The following is a 19,197-nucleotide window of genomic DNA, read 5'->3' on the forward strand; positions in this document are numbered from 1 at the left end:
AGAGAGAGAGAAAGAGAGAGAGAGAGAGAGGAAGGGAGAGAGAGAGAAAGAGAGAGAGAGAGAGAGAGAGAGAGAGAGAGAGAGAGAGAGAGAGAGAGAGGAGAGCATGGTAGCTCAATGGGTAAAGACATTCGTCACTGAGGGTAGAAGCCTGCATTCTGTCCAGGGACCCATATGGCAGAGGACTAGAACCTACTTCCACAAGCTGTCACCTGACTTCAACACATTAGCTGTGCCACACATGCACCCATATAAACACATGGGAAAATAATAATAATAAATGACCCACCTACTAACCTCATCTGTTTCCAGAGCAAAAGAAACAATCATTTCTCAGTGATGGCCGAGGCTTTCAGAATAGTTTCAAGATGTTCTTATGCCACAGACCCATCCGTTCTCTCCTCATTCCTCCCCTGGGTGACTTCTGGATCTCAGAGTCCCTCACAAATAAATTCCCCAACTTTTTCAACCTCCCCATGATATTGGTTCCTTCCTTTGACTTGAATTAAATGTGAACTAACAGAGTCACTGCCTGCCATATCCGTTCTTCCCCAGAGACTCCCAGGAGAGGAACACTCCTCCCTTGACTCATAAACCTCAAGAAACATCATCCGAGCTCCCCAATGTGCTTCCAGGCTCTGCTCTATCACCCTTGTAATAAAAACCTCCTCTCACTTGGGAATCATGGTACATTTGTCTTAGGGCTTTCCAGATTTAACAGATCAAGGCCACTGGGTTAAACTGAGTTTCAGTAAAACAATGGTCACTGTGACAGTAGAAGTGGCTTGTGCAATACTGAAGGCACTATTTCCTACTTTGGAAAATATCTGTTGCTTATCTCAAGTTCAAACCCAACTGAATGCCATTTCTTTAATCTGCAGTGTGTGTATCCCACCTGTCTCTGTCAACTGTGATCACCCAGCTAATACCTGTTTTCCCTAAATGCTTTGCACTTGGGCTCATGGTTATCATCATATCAGGCTGTCTTCACTCTTTAATAAGCTTCTACTTCATATATCTCCATGGCTACAACCAAACACCAAGCTGCCCTGTCTCCCACCTGCACTGTTTGCAAGAGTTTTAAAATTACTTTGCATCCTTCATGGCTTCCTTCCTAACTCTCCATCCTGCAGCCAGAGTGATCTACCTACTGTGCGCTCCTGTAATCCAGAGTGTATCTCTCCTTTTACCTAACCCAACACTGCCCTCTGTTGCCCCTCTTTACCCATTCTCTGATATCTTCTATCAGAGCCTGACTGCTGTGGTGAATGTCTTAGGTTTTGATGTCTCTGCACACTCTGTTGAATCCACTGAAATGACAGCACAGAAGCAGAGGTAGACAGCACATTAACTAAAGAGTTTGGCAGGGGCAACTAAGTACTTGTTTAGGATTCCGAAATTCTACTTTAATGTAGTTGTAATGTATTGCAAAGTAAACATTTGTACAAAATATAACAACTGTTCACCCATTGAGGGTGAGGAATCTTGGGACTGGAGAGATGACTTAGCAGGATGAAGAGCATATGCTGTTCTTACGGGGAACCTGGATTGTATTCCCAACACTCACATGGTAGCTTACAACCATCCATAATTCCAGTCCCAAGGGCTATGATATCCTCCTTTGACTTCTTCAGTCTCCAGACACACACATACAGTGCACATGCATACATTAAGGCAGAACATTCACATACATGAAATTAAAAATAAAAACTCTGAAAACAAAAAATAACAAATCTTTGAAAAATGTTTAGCTGGGTTGGGTTGTGCACACCTGTAATTCCAGCAGTTCAAGAGGCTGAGGCAGGAAGGTTGCAAGCTTCATTCTACCCTGGGCAAGTCAAAAAGACACTGTCTCAGGCGACCTGAATTCTTGCTTAGGCTGCGAGGCTAAGCACTGCAAGGGAATATAAATAAAAGTTAAAAATATCTCTCTGGGTTCCCTGAGGGACAAGCCTGACTGCATAGGGGTTGATGTCAAAAGTATTCCCTCTCCAGGAAAAAGACATCGGGACGGGTATGGCCCTCATGCCTCACTGGACAACAACAGGGGGACCGGAGCCATTACAAGATCCCCTTCAATTACTGGAGGTCAGGCCTCTATCCCCGCCTTCACAAGATTAGATTCTCCACAGCCCATCTATACTTAGAGAAGGGAGGAGATATCAGGGGCATCCCTGCTTATACACTGAAGGCCTAAAATCAGCCATAGGCCTAAAATCAGCAATAGGCCTGTCATACATGTATACTAACACCAAGTCTTGGGTCTCTGTGGATAAACACTGAAACAGATGGCTACAAGCTATTGTAAACAGGCAGTTTTTGTGACAATTTACCAGCCTGAGTAGTCATAGACCTTGTAAATAGGTAGCCTTGGCAGATATTATCAACTTAGATAAGGACAAGTGAATCATAGGCAGAGTCATAGTGACCTATCCCCTGAACCCTCACCCAGCTGATACCCTGTTCTGAAAAATATCTGTATTTGGCCTGAACACCCACGCTCCAGTGTCATCCCCTTCCCTACGTCCTGCCTTTTTGTGTTTCTAACCCCCATGTGAATGAGTATAAATTACAATTTGAAAAAAAAATAAATTATATATAGATGAGATAGAGATAGAGATAGAGATAGAGATAGAGATAGAGATAGAGATAGAGAGAGAGAGAGAGAGAGAGAGAGATAGAGATAGAGATAGAGATAGAGATAGAGATAGAGATAGAGATAGAGATAGAGATAGAGATAGATATGAGACACTGTCTCAAAAGAGAGAAGTAGAGACAGAGACAAAGAGAGGAGGACAGGAGTGTGCAGTGAGCACACTGCTCAATCACTTGCCTAGCATGTGTGAGGCTCTAGGTTCAGTTCCCAACACCATAAAATTAATTAATTTATCTACTTATTAACTAAAGTACAAAATGTTCTTGGTCTTCAGGCTGTATATAAACAGGTGGCAACCACAGCTGGCCAACCCCTTTCTTCATGTAAGCTCCACTCTGCACTCACTAAGCCTCCAAACTATGTGCTTTGTCCATCTCCTTAGCTACAGAGGAGCACCAGGTTGCTGTGTCTCTCATCTGAGCAACAGCCTCTAAGTGGCCTTGTCTCTGGGCTCAGGCTTCTGTCTCCACTCCCAGGCTCACCATTCAGGAACTCTCTTGCGTTACACTCAACTAGCACTCTTGTTTATGACAGAGTTGAATTCTGCACATTATCTATCCCTCACATCCCTCTCAGTGTCACAGTCTCTTCTTTACCTCCCTTTGCTTAATCCCCCGATGGGTCCATTAGCTTTCCTTCCACAAGCTATCCTTCCAGGAGCTTTTCTGAGGGTCCCAAAGAACAGCATCCCAATGTCAGTGTTCTTCGAAGTCCCTTACGGGAATATTGCCATAAGTCTGGGGCGTACTTGTTTCCTCTCAAGCTTGGCCCTCTTGTAAAAGCCAACATCTGCTACTGTGTTCTCCTGGATTTGGTCTGTCTGGTGGCCAGCTCTGTCCCTGGAACAGAAAAGGCCCAAACAAATGTTTTCAGTTGTCAATACAGCTAGACTGATGAGGTATGTTGGTGCATAGCCGCAATCCCACTACTCAGGATGTGAAAGGAAATGAATCAGGAGTGTCCAGTTATTTGGGAAGCTATGTGAAAAAGTAGGCCAGCCTGGGCTACATGAGATTCTGTCAAAAGAAAGAAAGAAAGAAAGAGAGAGAGAGAGAGAGAGAGAGAGAGAGAGAGAGAGAGAGAAAGAAAGAAGGAAAGAAAGAAATCAAGCAAGCAAACAAAAAACCTAGAATAAATTATTTTAAGTGTTCTCATCACAAAGAAGTTCTAAAATATTTAAGGAAGTAGATGTGCTAGTTACTGATTTAATTTGGCATCTGTTCTGGGAAGCTGGGTCTGGAACCACTCCCATGGATACCAAAATCTGAAGACATGCAAGACACTTTTATAAAATGGTGAAAATCTGCTTAGCACCAAATGCATAATCTCTTGGACACTTTAGATGGCTTCTGAGTCTTCTGTAGCTAATTGCATTAGGCTATGTCCTAAGGGGAAATGTCTGCTTCCTGTCTCTCTTCCCCGGCTTGCTGTAAGCTCTAGACACTTGCCTGTAATACTCAACAGGACCCTAATGGGAAACACAGGACTCCTGTTGTGCTCCTCATTCATCCGAGCACGGCAATCATTGTCAGAGTGAGAATTGTTCTGCGATACTGTTTAGGAAGTGATGGTAAGGGAAAGTCTGTGTGTAAGAAAACTGTTCTCAAATATTTTGTATCCAAAGTTGGTTGAATCTGTGGATGTTGAGATCCAACTATATACGTAGGATCAAAACATCATATTAGAAAGCTTCCTGTGGTGGGGAATGCCTTTAATTACCTCAATTGGGAAGCAAAAGCAGGCAGAGCTCTATGATTGGCTAGCTAGGTCTGTTCTACATAGTAAGTTCCAGGCCAACTGGGGTCATACAGTGAGACCCCATCCCCCCCCCCCAAAAAAAAGCAAAAACAAAAAATAACCCGAAAACTTCACATTATAATTCATAAGTATGTTCAGCTATATTTCAATCAAAATTTTTAATGTTCTTATTTAAATAAGCAAAATGGTAATGCACTAGAAAAAGGATCTACTACAACAGAAGACAGAGACCCCCTTTGCCTGCTGGATTTGTTCCCTTCAGGAGCCTCCCTTTCCATCCCCTCCACAGGTCATGAGGTATGTAAGTAAAGCTTGCCGACAATGGATGAGAGGCCACAGGTCTCTAAGGAGGGGAATGTAATTCACCCAGAGGAGATGATTCATCCAGCCTAGGATCATGTTTCCCTACTTATCCCAAATTTGTTCTCATCAGAATCCCAAGAAAGGTCTGCACTGAGCTATGGCTGGTAATTTTCTTGGTGCAACATTTCAGGGACGGAGAATTTACAACAGGAAATAGTCATACCGCAGTGTGATGTTCCACTGTGACCTGACTTTAGGAGCAGCTGCCCCTTGGGATCCAAGAAGACTGCCAGCAGCATCAGTTCCAGCATCTAACCCTGCCCCAAGTGGCCACTCTCCTGACCTCTCCTAGCACAGATAGGTTTATTTGGCTTCAAATCTTTTGTAAATGGAACCATAGCCAAGGCTCTGTGTTTGGCAGAGTTGAATTCTGCGCATTGTACCTCTATGTGTGAGACCCCTCTATGGAGCCCTCCCCTTCCCGAAGACAGCACAACCTGCCACTGCCTAGCTGCTTGCCTAAATAAGATTAAACCTGCTTCAGGCTTCCTAAACTTGACCTCTGGTAGCCAAGGGTTCTTCTCAAATTACTGCCCTGAAGGCAGCAGACATTCAAATCTAAGGTTTGTTCAGGAGGCCCAGCCCTGCAACCTTTCTGCAGCCTCTCCAGTCCCACCCCTGCATTATCTAGGACTTTAAAGGTTGCTGAACTACATTCATTTTCTTTTAAAGCCCCATAAAACAATCGCTATGGCTCTCTTCACTGTGGCTCTCCCTCTCTGTCTGTGTTACCTGTCTGTCCCTTCCTCTGATAAACACACATCGGATTCAGATACCACAGACCTAAGACAGTCTGCCTCCAGATTCTGTTCTTTATTCATGTTTTCTTTAATCATTCCAGGGTGATTGCTTGCCATGTCTGTGCCAGTGGTGCCAATAAGAGGCCAGCAGTGATTTAGGTGAGGCATCTGTTTCACAGAAGTCCTAATATTTTTTCCAATTAATTCTTTCATAAATATATTTTAATCATGTTTCCTCTCCCCCAACTCCTCCCAATTCCTCCCACCCATGTTTTCTATTGATCTATATACCTATCTATCTACCTATCAATCCATCTATCATCTACCTGCCTATCTATGCATCTGTCATCTATCATCCATCAATCCATCTGTTATCTATCTATTTATCTATTTATCTGTATCTCTTTGTATTCTTTGACCTTAAAAATTATCTTTGTTTCATATTAGATCACATCCTGGGGTTCTTTTGAGTCTTCCAAGGAGCATAGCGTAACACTGCAGTGAGAGAAGGGTACCCTAAAACACACAGACTAAAACCCCAGTATCTCAGTTGACGTTTGAAAGGGTAGTTCTCTCTGACCAGTTCCCCAAGTGTTAACCCACCCCAGTTCTGAGCTGTGACCCCAAGATCAATTCCTCTGAGCTAAGTGCTGCTTTGTGAGCCAGCCACCCTGGAGGCATAGGAGGAGCCCCACCCCCACAGTTTGCAAGGGGAGAGGAAGAAAGGCTGGCATGTGGCAGTGTGCTACCTTACATCAATGATTTTACCCCCAGGTAACATCTGATCATGCCTGGACTCATTTTTAAACTGTCATGAGTGGGGTCTGAAAGGTTGCTACTGGCACCTGGTAGGTAGTGGGCCCAGGTGCCACTAAACATTCCACAATTGTATAGACTCCACCTCTGTGACAATGAGAGGGCAAATCGAAATGTGTCCACAGAGCTCCTGTTCAGAAACCATAGCCGAAGTGAGCTGGGCAAAGGACAGAATCTTCAGAGGACTGTAATAAAATGTGGGAAAGCCCCTCAATTAGTGATTTGTATGGAAACCTAAAATACTCAGAGTTCAAATCAACTAACTATCCACCCATCTGAAATAACATTAGAAGTCATCCAACTCAACTCCTTCATGTCACAGATAAGGAAACGGGGACAAAAAGATCAGACTGGCAAAGGAGTGGCTAGGCCTCCATCATCACTGTTAGACTTCGCAGCTTGGAACAGACAACGCCAGACCAAACGGTTCCGAAGGGGAGGGGGTCATTCAGGGCAGAGGGCAAAGGTAGGGAGAGAAACGGGAGAAGATGGTGGAGAAAGAGGAGAGAGAGAGGAGAGAAGTGGAGGCCAGCCATGACCACATGGAGAGAGGGGGAAGGGAAGGGAGGAAGGGCTGTTGCCAGGTAACTGTGGGGAGGAGCATACCTGGGAGTTGCCAGATAACTGTGGAGGTGGAGTTTAGACAGAATACTAACAATCACAACATGCCCAATGGTGGCACTGTAGTGTTTTGTTCATGAAATTTGACAGTCACAACAATACTATGAGGCCAGTGCTTTATGATCTCTACTTTATTTATGGTTACTACATTTCTAGAAGCTTACGCGCCTGTCCAGGACCTACAGCTTGTATATTTCTGCCCTACCCCACCCCAGTCTAAGCTCTGGAGTCCAAAGACCTGAATCTTTTTATGCTATAGACTTCCTAGAACTGTGAATGGCTGGGCCTAAGTCTTCCCTGCACTAAGTCTCATCCATGGCCTGGTCCTGCCTGGCCCCCCAGTCAGTAGTTGTCCCTTGCCTCCAGTCTGGTCAAAGAGGAAGAAGACATGAGTGGAGTGAAGGAAAGGGGAGGCAAGAAGAAAAGAGAAGGCATAATCCTTGCCCTTGCTCCAGGAGACTCCTGCAGTGTCTCTCCTTCAGTGACCATCAACAAATACTTCTTTCTGCCCCTTGAGTACCAAAGATCCACCCTTCCTCCATGTAAGTCATCTCAGTCCGGGTTCCCATTCTTTGAGATTTCATGAACTCCATTACAATCTAGAAAGATGACAGCTAGAATGATGGATAGATAGATGATTGACAGATGACAGACGATACACACATATGCACATATATAGAAGACAGATTAATGACAGATGGATACCTACATGATAGCTCAATTACAGATGATAGCTGTATAAAAGGAAAATAAACTGATGCCCTGAGAAAATCGATATAGGAGACAGAGACAGAACTTTTCTTGTCAACTACAAGTAGTAGTAAAATCAATAATCACAGGCGTTTCATAAAATGAAGATTATACCAATATCAAAAAGAGAAGGGAGGGCCTAATCTCAAAGTAGATTAAACAGAGTAACTATGGGATGAAACAGTGCTCACCTCCCACATAGGCAATGTTAGAGAACTACAGACCTGCATCCTCCCCTATTCAGGGAAAATTACTTCGGGGATGGAGGAAGCTCCAAAGGAAAGAATTCAAAATTCTTGTAGCTGATCCCTCAGGACTCAGCAGTTTGGTTGTTGTGTAGCATAAAGAGCATTGCATTTAAATACCTCTGCTTGAATCCCCAACACAGTGACCTGAAAAGCTAGACTGGGGGCGGGGAGCCACAGATGTGTTGCCTAAGCCCTTGCAAAATGAAGCTCGGCTAGTAACTGTGCTGATAAGAGCCAAAAAAAAAAAGTGTGGGGCACTTTCAGCAGGCCTAGTGATAGTGTCATTCTCTTCTCAGAACCCAAAAATCGTTTCCCCTGCCTCTAACGTGGCACATTCTGTTCAGGAATATACTCCATATAGCAGTTCAGTGGAACCAGCCCTTCCTGGTCCAGCCTCAAGTCTTTTCCCAGATACAACTAATAAGTACTACATTCCAGCTCTGCCCCCCTCCCAAGGCCCAGCCTACCTCCTCATCCCTCAACTCCACCCCACCCCTGCCCATCATCCCAGCAACCTCAGCCTCTCTAACTTCAGTGTGTATGCCCTGGGTCTTCCTTAAGAAGTGCAAAAGAATGAATGGGTACCTAGTGAAATCCTGAGGCCAACTCACACATCCTCCGGTGACCACAGGTTGGTTGTAATAATCATCCCCAAGGTTTTCTAGCATGTTCTATGTCTCTTCCCTGCCCCCAGTCCACTGGAAAGAAGATCACCTTTTAAATGATGGCTTAGCTTATGCAAATACACCACCGTTCCCAAAGGAGCCAAGCATTTCTGTGCCTATGGTTACGAAAACACCAGGGCAGTTTTTGAAAGCAGAGACTCAAATATCCTCCTCTCTCCATGAAGTGCATCTGAATGTGAATGATGTCTAAATTCTGAAGGCTTCGGTAATTTTATGATTCTAATTTCCTCCTGTCGGTGGGGAGAGGTCTATAATTGCTTAATCTAGAAAGCGAAAGCTGTAAGGACTGTGCTTTGAGGTGCAGGAAAAATAACCCAGGGATCAGTTTCTGGATGGAGCTACTATCCGTGGAGAAAGGGAGGCGGGAGGGATCAGTTTGTACAACACCGAAGGAAGACTAAAGACAGAAAACACTCCCAAGGCACAGGACTTGGGAGCCCCCAGCTCCAGATAGCTGTCCTTTATTCCATGCTGCCTTTTACTCCAGAGGTGACGACATTTTTTTTCCCAAACGCGTCCTGCCTTCATCATCAGTCGGCCACGGGTGCTCTCACCAGCATGGCAACTGGGGTGAGCAAAAGGACTTCATTATGGTTGTGATGAGCAGCCCACCTTCCCCAGTAGACTGACTGTTGCAGGAGGAGCCCTAGCCCTATGCTGGCATGTGTGTGCACACTGAAGTCAGCAGGTCCTGAGTCTGTTGCACAAGAAGCTCTGGGAGGAACTCACAGGTAAAGAACCTACTTCACAGGTAGGGTACACCTGGGTTTGTTGGAGTGAACAGGAGAAAGGAGAGTCGAGGAGGGAAGAAAGTGGGGAGATGTGCTCAGAGCTTACTCATTCTGTCAAATGTTGACAAAGAGTGTGAAGCTCTAGTGATGTGGGGCAAACCTCTGGGCTCCCTCAGCCTTGCCTTCCTCCCAAGCAAAATCTGATCACAGTTTGGGGGGGGGCATCTTTTATCAGTCATTCATCTCTTACTGCCTTACTGCAGACACACGGGTGTCTGCACTAGAAAACATTTCTGGTTTGAAAGGCTTCAATCCCACCTTGAAGAAATTTGAGACCATGCTGATCAGATGGAGACATTTCTGCCAGGCAGGTAGGGCTTCTCAGCATATCTGTATCACTTCATTCACATGAGAGGCTGCATCCCCTAAATGGAGAACAGGAGATGAAGGAGCCCCGAGGGACTGAGAGGTCTAGAGAGACACGTTCGATGAGGGCGGCTGAGCTGGATTGCAGGCCCTTAGACTATGTACAACTACACTTTCTGTTACTGTGACCAGATAGCTGCAACTGGCTAGTTTATAGAGAGAATGTGTTTATTTAGCTCAGTTGAGAAGGTACCAGGGTCTGAATTTATTAGTGACTCCTTGTAAGGGACATCTGAGATTGGCACAGAGAATTATGCTGGTGACAGGAAGTACTGAGGTGTGTCTGGCCTCTCATCCTTTGCTGAGAAATGCACAAGGACCCAACTACAGACACCCCATCCAGACAACCTCTACTAATTTAGCCGCCTCTCCAAGGCTCCTCATGCAGACCACAGTCAGGTTAAGTTGCCACCCTGTCAACCCCACCGGGAACCGTGGGGACACATAGAGGCAAATCAAAACTGAAGCAAAACAGGAAGGTTCAGCTCTGCCACAACAATGTCAACATGAGGGGTGGGGTGGGGGTGTGGTCAGGGGAGCATTACATGGTAAAAGATCACGTGACACCGTGTAAAGCTGAGACTCCCAAGTGGACAAAGCTCTTGAAATCCCAGGTGCTTGAAGTTGCACTGTCCTGTAGGTGAAAACTCTTAGGAACTAATTTGCCTCGCCTCTCCAAGCCTCTGCTTTCTAATCTGTAAAATGGGTCTAAATCAGTGCACGGGGATTATGATGTTACTTTAGTCTGATGAAAGGAGAGCTAAGCATTGCTGTCCTAATAGGCCAATGATACCACTTACAGAGCACACAGAATATGCTGGGCATCGATCCCTCGCAGTCCACACCTGCACTCCTTTAACCCCTTTGAAACCCCTGTGAGGAAGCTAATGTTACTCTCATTTTGTAGATAAGAAAACAGAGAGGTTGATAACTCACTTGAGATCACATAGCTGGAAAATGACACATACTCAATAAACCATGGTTTGTGTTTGTTCTTAAATGCAGGATAGTTCACTGCTTTCAATGTTAAAGGTGACATTAGTGTGACATGACATTAACCCAGTGTGGTGACACTTGCCTGCAACCCCAACACTCAGAAAGTAGAGGTAGATTTATAATTTGCCTCTAGATTGCACAATGAGTCTCTGTCTTAGAAAACAAAATGGGAAGAAAAATTACTACCTTGTATCACTTCTTTGTGGTTGGTGTGAACTATATGTGTGTGTTCATGAGTATGGATGGACACTCTTGTGGTTGTGAATGTATGTTAGAGGCCAGAGGGTAACTGTCAGACTCAATTGCTCTCCACCTTAATTTTTGAGAGAGGTTCTCCTGTTGAACCTGGAGCTTGCTAATTTGACTAGGCTGGCTGGCCAGGAAGCTCCCAGGATTCTCTTGTCTCTACTCCAACTTCTACCCCAGTCTGCTACCATGCCTACTTTATAAATAGGTGTTGGGGATCCAAACTCAAGATCCCACACTTACACAGCAAGTACTTTACCCACTGAGCCATCTCCCCTGACTAAGTTGCCTCCCTGGGATGATTTTTATTTATGCAGATTTGACCTGGTGTTACCATTAATTTCAACGTGCATGCACCATATTCCCCTCTACTGAGAGCCAGGCTGGAGAAGGACACTGAGTACAGGAAGGATCTGAAAGGATTCCTTTGGCTTCACCATCCTTTCTAATTGTTGCCAATACTAGGTATCCATTCTTGAACAGCCACGACAATGGAGGTGCTCCCCAAGGCCCTGGAGGTAGACGAGAGGTCTCCAGAGTCCAAGGACCTGCTGCCCAGCCAGACAGCCAGCTCCCTGTGCATCAGCTCCAGAAGTGAGTCTGTCTGGACCACCACCCCTAGAAGCAACTGGGAAATCTACCACAAGCCCATCATCATCATGTCAGTGGGGGCTGCCATTCTGCTCTTCGGCGTGGCCATCACCTGCGTGGCCTACATCTTGGAAGAGGGGCAGAAGGTTGTGCAAGTCCTCAGGATGATAGGGCCTGCCTTCCTGTCCTTGGGACTCATGATGCTGGTGTGTGGGCTGGTGTGGGTTCCCATAATCAAAAAGAAGCAGAAGCAAAGGCAGAAGTCCAACTTCTTCCAAAGCCTCAAGTTCTTCCTCCTGAACCGCTGATGACTGGTTGTCCAGAAGATCTGCAGATCAATAAGCAGCCTCCTACCTTCTCTGCAGGTACCACGAAGCTGACTCAGGCAAACCCTCCTCTTGGCCCTTTAGGCGGGATAGAGCTCAGGGCTTCACCCTCATACAACCGAGCAGCCTTGCTGGCTGAGTCTCACCTGATTTCTCCTTTGCTGTGGATGCTGCGCCCTTGGATACTCTCATTACTCTCATCCCTGGCACCTGCATTCAGCCATTATCCATCCCACTCTCTCTGCCAAGGGCACTGTGTGCATGCTGGGAAATTCTTCAGGAGTTGACTATGTTCCTAAGGAGAACTTCATGTTATAGTTGTGTGCCTGATCTTGGATTCGCATCTGCATCTTCTGGAACCAAAAGTGATTGAGGAGAGAAGACTGACTTCAGACCCACTGGGTTTGACAGTCTTGGCTCCCTCCTTGGATGGGACATTGACTAGCATTATAAGAGAAAGAACATTTCTCATGTATCACACATTCCAAAATCTGGACAGTGATGGGGGCTAGAGCAGACCATTCATCTGGGAGTAGTCTGGAACTTATACATTGAAGGAAGTTAGCTCCTAAATATATGTATTAACAGAAGAGGCAATAAGCAGGCTAACAGGAATCAGTTTCCCCCTTCATCCTCCAATGCACTTCTTGCAGACCGCCTTCATCTTAGCAATTAGCCAAGAACAAAAGCTCATTGTTCTAACTTCCTTCCTCACTACATCTCTGCCTCTACACATCTCCAGAACAGAAGGATGAAAGGTCACAGATGGGACTTGTAAGGTCATCTCCCCCTCCTCTCAATCAAGACCTAACCTGAGATTGAATACCATGTCCAAATAATGTTCCATGGGTTTCTAGAGACAGGTTCACTGAAAAAAAAAAAATCCCATCCTCTATCACCCCATCCCTCCCTACCAAACAATCAAGTATTTATTGAGTTTCCTTCTCCAGGCCTAGGTTGGGAATAGCCAGACCCAGTCTCTGATGTCATCTTATTTCCAAAAGTGAAAGAGGGAGAAACATGGCCAAGCCAACTGGCAATACTCCATGCTGAGTTTTTAGGGTGGCCACGGGAACACATGGATCTAACAAATGTACAGGAAGACAGATTTCTGGAGACCATGTTCATCTCTTCTGAACATGAAGGGGAAGGAAGTGTTTTGAATGGGCAAGACATACAAGGAGTTAGCAACTCCCTTGCATGAGGAGAAGCTAAGGGAATAGGATTCTGCAGAACTCCTGGATGCTGTTCCATCCTCTCTTGCCTACTTCCCCCTGCTCCTCCAAGTGCCTTACATCCAGCTTCTCCTTGGTATACTGCAGGCTCCTGGGGTCAATAGGGACTGGGAGAGGCATCTCAGAGGGCCCAACAAGTAGATATAACCCAAGAGGTAAGTGCCCTCAAAACTTCATATAGACACAAAGACCAGATGCCTATAACAGATTTCCAAAGCTTTTCCGGCAAGGCCAGGCCAGAGAGCAGAGGAAAGCACCTGATAGCACAGTGAGTCACAGGAGCTGCATTGGTTCAGGTTGACTCTCTTCATCCCTTAACCTTCAGGCATTTGGGAACACCATGACAAACAACTTCCAACAGGTCTTCAGATATCTCAGTCCTTCACAGTACTTCTATAGGCAGTCAGAATCCATCTTTGTTCCTGTTGCATTGTGGGACATTTCTCAGTGGAAGTATTTGTTTTGTGGAATTAACACACACACACACACACACACACACACACTGACTCCCTGACTAAAAAGTCAGTTTGGGAAGCCTCTGGCCTTTCAAAGTTCACTTAAGAAGATCATGTCCCTCATTAACACTCACATCAGTGAACCCAGGTCCACCCATTTCCTTCATACAGGCATGTCAGGACCAATCCTGGGGTTATTGAAATTCTGCCTAGTACCTCCACGGATGTCTAGTGCCTCCACAACGGGCTTACAGACCACTCCTTTCTTCTGACATGGAAGGTCAGCCTTGTGATGAAGCCTCTTATTCTTCTGTGCCTTCATGAAAGGGAACACACAGATGAGCTCACAGCCAGCTCATTTAGAACCCACACCCCATACGCCTCATTATCCTGAGAGCTCATTGTCTAGGCATAGCTGTGGGAGGAATGTCTTTGCAGACATCACTATCAAGTATGTCCCAACGGAAGGGAGTTTGAGGGTAATCATAGTACCAGGAAATCTTCAAGTTCTAGGCATCTTTCACAACCACATCAGTACCTGCTCCCCAACCCCTGACCCTCAAGGTAAGTCCTCAGCAAACAGAAGCAAAGAAGAGCCTTTGAGAAAATATCCCAAATATCAGTTAGCTCCCCCACCCTGCACCAGGCTCCCCACAAAACTGAGGGTCAGAAAATGGACAGAGTCACCCCAAAAGTTGCACATGTTGGAAATTTTTGCCAAAGACCATTGCCTCATGAAAGCCAGCAGTGGGGACAATCTGTGAATGCAGCCAGGTTGGATGCTACATTTCTGCAACAAAGCATTCTGGGTAGTGACTTCAGTCATCTCAGAAGACAGGAGCACCACCCACAGCACCATCTCACCAGATTGTATTACCGGCTCCTCCTGTCGCTCTTCTGTTTAGAAGAATTTAATCTAATCCAACACCTATGGAATCAATGTCATGTTGAACTGCATTCTATTTAGTAGTGTCTGCCATATTCATTCTTCTCTACCAGGCATTCCAGGGCTGCCCCACTCACAACCCCTTCTAAAATACTCCCTCATTGCTACATTTCCTGTCTCAAGAAGGCTGCCAGGGAGAATAAAGACAGCTAGTTTTGTGCTTGGCTCTTCGGGAGCATCCTTGCAACTGGTAGCTCTACTCCAAGATGGTGGTCGTGCAGTGGGATCCCACAAGCCCAATATTGAGACTCAAAACTTAATCTGAAGAAATAACATTCCAGAATGAATCTATGGTCTAGATGAGGCAGACAGACACCAGGTCCAGGAGAGATGCTCCAAACACAAATCAAAGTAGAAAATGACCCATTTGGAGCTTACTTTCCTCTCTCACCCTAGAAGCTTATCTGTGCGTAGCCTGTGCGAGGACAGCTGTTCATGCCTGAGACTTCTTTCTGACAGTCTCAGGCAACCTCAGAGAATCTGCTGGCCCAAGCAAGAGCTTTCACTCTGTAACCAAGTTCCTTAGGTCTGCAGGAAGGGACTTCTGTCTGAGAAGGACTATGCTCAGTTTTCCTGCAACCTGCAGGTATAGATGAGAGGAACCCTAGGCCACCTCATAATCTAGGTCTTACACTCTAAGGGAAAGACAGATCCACTAAAGGGTACCCCAAAATGAGACCACCTCCCACTGTCCTGTAGATTCCTCTGGAAAGCCACTAAAGTGACTGTAAAGAAGAGGGGAGGGTCATTGTCAATGTCCTTCAATCAGTCACTCACACATACTAAGTTGGAATTGTCTTCAATAAATGACAAAGCACTAGTGGGAACTGTGTGGTTTTCCTGGGCTGCAATAGGAACTGTTTGTAGCCGTAGCTGTATCACTGACTCCTCCGGCTCTGGCCCCACCTTTGTTCTGTTCCTTTCTTCACACACCATCTCTAGCTGAAATTTCAATTACCCAAGCCCGTGGCAGACATCCTAACCTGGATGCATAATGAAGGCAAAAGCTCTGACCACAGGAACAATCAGGATAATCCTCAGAGAAGAGAGACAAGGGAACCCTCAGGTATAATACAATATGATCATGGGAGGGTGGGGAGGGATGCTCAGATAATGGCTCCCAAGCCAGCCTGACCCAACCTGTCTCTCCAGGCCTCTGGAATACAGCTATGCCAGGTATTCACATCAGACTTAGGGGGAGGAGGACCAGGCAAGAGAAAAGAGGGCTGCTCACAGGCTAGTAGGAGAAGATAACCCCCACCTTGACCTCTGGTCCTACCCTTCAAATTCTGACATACATGCATGTTTGGAGAATACGCTCAGGATTAGGGGATCAAGGGCTCTCCACGTTTCTGCATGTCTACACTGTTCAGTGACCCATCCTTCAACACACCAGCATTATGGTTCTGCCCTTTTCTGAAACTTTTCCTTCACTAGTCCCCATCTTTTCTTTACTTTTCTCCAGGGCTGGAAAGATGGCTCAGTAGTTTAGAATACTGACTGTTAGTAATCTGTTAAACTCCACCTCCACAGTTACCTGGCAGCGGCCAGGTATGCTCCTCCCCACAGTTACCTGGCAACAGCCAGGTAGGCCTGCCCACTATAAAAGGGGCTGCTTGCCCCCTCCTCTCTCTCTTACTCTTGGCCCCTCAACCCAGCACCTGCAGGTTGCCTGGCAGGCCTCCACTCCTCTACCTCTCCGCTCTCCCTCGTATCTCCTGAATAAACCCTCCCTCATGGAACCGTCTGGTCTGCTGTGATCTGTTACAAGCTGCGCGTGAAAACCTTTTACTGGCTGCTCTTCAAAAGGACCCCAGTTCAATCCCCAGTGCCCACATGGTGGTTCACAACCATCTGTAACTCTAGTTCTAGGGGATCCAATGCCCTCTTCTGGCCTAGGGAGGCCCTGTGCATAAATACACATGCAGTCAAAACACCCATACACATAAATTAAAAAAAAAAAACTTTAGAAAAGAATTGAACAATTCTTAAAGTGACTTACACAGCAATTGCTTTATTGTGGCTAGGTAGAAGGGTGGCCCCAAAACCACCCCCATGAATCTGATTTTTAGTGGATTGTTATGTTAGCTTCCTACTATGTTTATTAACATGTGTTATCTTACAGCTCTGAATGCTTGAAGTTCAAAGTGGGACTCAGAGGGCTAAAGCAAGGCATGGTCAGGACTGCCGTTCCCTCTAGAGTGTCCAGGGAGAAATCCATCCCTACTTTATATAGCTTCCATCAGCTGTCTATGTTCCCATTTGTAGACTTCTATTTCTTGAGAGAGAAACTTGAAGGGTTTGGCCTCCTGTGTCATCCCATCTGCTCTGACCCTCTTATCTCCTCTCTGCTTCATAAAGAATTTTGCTCTGGGCCTTATGTAGGTCTCTTCTATTGAGACTTTATGTCAGCACAGGGATAGCCCATGAAAAGCTCTCAGACTCAAGTTTATGTCAGCACAGGGATAGCCCATGAAAAGCCCTCAGACTCAAGCTCTTTGTCCCAGTTGGCTAATACTCCTATGACAAAGTTCCACTGAGCAGATGGCTTAGGCAGCCATCTTGTGGCTGTGGAAGCTGAGAGGTGGTGATAAGGGACCAGAGATGATTTCCTTTGAGGCCAGTGTCCTTGACTAGCAGATGGTATGTCCTCTCTGTGTCCCCATGTGGTCCCCTCATCCATACAGGTCTGTGGACTAATCTCATGTCCTTATAGGGCCACCAGAAATGTTTGACCCGAGCTTCTCACATGCTCTCCTGTAACATCGCTGCCTCTGCAAAGACCTTGCCTCAAATACAGCCACATCCTAGGGGCCTGGGGAGGGATTTCATCATGTACATTAGGTAGGGGGAAGCTCAGCCTCTAATACTCTTTGTCATATCAGCAAAGTCCCTTTCTCCATATAGGACAACCTACCCACAAGCTCCAGAGATTCCAATTAGACATCTCTGTGTGATGTCCTCTCCTCTCCTCTCCTCTCCTCTCCATCATTCTGCCTGCCACAGAAAACTTCAGCTGGGGATTAGAAAGATGTCTCTAATTAAGAATGCTTACTTACTGCTCTTCCTAAGGATCTAAATTCATCTCCCAGAACCCACATGCAATAGGGAGTAGTCACAAGTGCCTGAAACTCCAGCTCCAAAGACTCTTAAAATCTTTTTTGGCCTCCTTGGGCACTCACACACAAGTGGCATATGTTAACACAGCCACACACATGTGCCCATAAGCAAAAATAAAAATATATCTAAAAAAAAAAAAAGAAGAAACACTTCAAAGAACACCTCCAGTAGCTTACACTCAACCTGTTCTAAACTCAATCCTTTCTCCCTTCTATGTCTTATGTCAAGAAATGATATAACCCTCTGACACTGTTTAGCCAGAGGGCTGGAGCCTGGGAGGAAGTGTCAGAAAGTCCAACTTGCTTGTCTCGTATATTTTCCCCCAATGTATTTGTTCTGGCTGGTTTGTGTGTCAACTTGACACAAGTTGGAGTTATCATAGAGAAAGGAGCCTCTCTTGAGCAAATGCCTCCATGAGATCCAGCTGAAAGGCATTTTCTCAATTAGTGATCAAGGGTGAGAGGGCCCATTGTGGGTGGTGCCATCCCTGGGCTGGTAGTCTTGGGTTTTATAAGAAAGCAAGCTGAGCAAACTATGGGAAGCAAGCCAGTAAGTAACATCCTTCCATGCATGGCCTCTGCATCAGCTCCTGCTTCCTGATCGGCTTGAGTTCCAGTCCTGACTTCCTTTGGTGATGAACAGCAATGTGGAAGTATAAGCTGAATAAACCCTTTCCTCCCAAACTTGCTTCATGGTCATGATGTTTTGTGCAGGAATAGAAACCCTGACTAAGATAGTATTTGCAATAAAACCTCTATTTTATCAGAAATAGCAGTATAACCAGATAAAGGTGATTTTTCCCCTTGCAGATATTCACTGACCCCCCTGGTAAAAGTTGACCAAGGATTTGCATGTGAACAATTACCCAGGAACCAACAAAGAACGTCTGCCCAAAGCTATTGCCCCTGGTTCAGATGTAGATGTAGATGGTGGAAACTGCAGCTGCCATCTAAAGACCTCTAAGTGACCGTGATGAGAAGGGAAACTGCTGCCAGGTATACAATACAATAGAAAATGGAAATACGTCTGTGACCTTCCTGCTGTCTAGGGAGCTACTAGATAACCTGGGGCCACCAAAGCTTCTCTTGCAAATGATTAAAAGGTTCTTATGAACCAAATACACATTATTAGGTTGACATCTACTATACACTTTATAGTCATTTTTCATAGGTTCTACATCTGCAGATTCAACCAACGGAGGATGACAACAATGAGAAAAGTGTGTCCATACTGAGCATGTACAGACCTCTGACTGTCATTACCTTCTCTCAGTTAGAAAGGGCAGTATTCACACAGCATTTACACCAAATGTCATACTGGAAGTCTCCTTAAACAGAAGGATGTACATAGGCTATATGCAAATATGATGGCATTTTCTTTGAGGGACTTGAGCATCTGTGAGATGCTGAGGAAGCAGGAACCCACAGTTACAGAGGAATGGAGGTACTTAGGGGAAAAAGGAGCCTGAAAACGTAAGGTCAAAATGA

General features: G+C 45.6%; 1 protein-coding gene across 1 annotated transcript in view; it reads left to right on the plus strand.

Annotated features, from left to right (window-relative positions):
• Positions 1-12,051, plus strand: part of Pirt (phosphoinositide interacting regulator of transient receptor potential channels) — a 16,833-nt gene extending 4,782 nt beyond the window's left edge. The window contains exon 2 of the mRNA XM_028780043.1: positions 11,503-12,051. Coding sequence (XP_028635876.1) covers positions 11,529-11,936 — 408 coding nt within the window. The 5' untranslated portion in view covers positions 11,503-11,528 and the 3' untranslated portion in view covers positions 11,937-12,051. The remainder of the gene's footprint in view (positions 1-11,502) is intronic.
• The last annotated feature ends 7,146 nt before the right edge of the window (positions 12,052-19,197 follow it).

The sequence above is a fragment of the Grammomys surdaster genome, unplaced genomic scaffold (assembly GCF_004785775.1).
Source record: "Grammomys surdaster isolate TR1022 unplaced genomic scaffold, NIH_TR_1.0 364, whole genome shotgun sequence".
In the NCBI taxonomy this organism is placed as follows: domain Eukaryota; kingdom Metazoa; phylum Chordata; class Mammalia; order Rodentia; family Muridae; genus Grammomys; species Grammomys surdaster.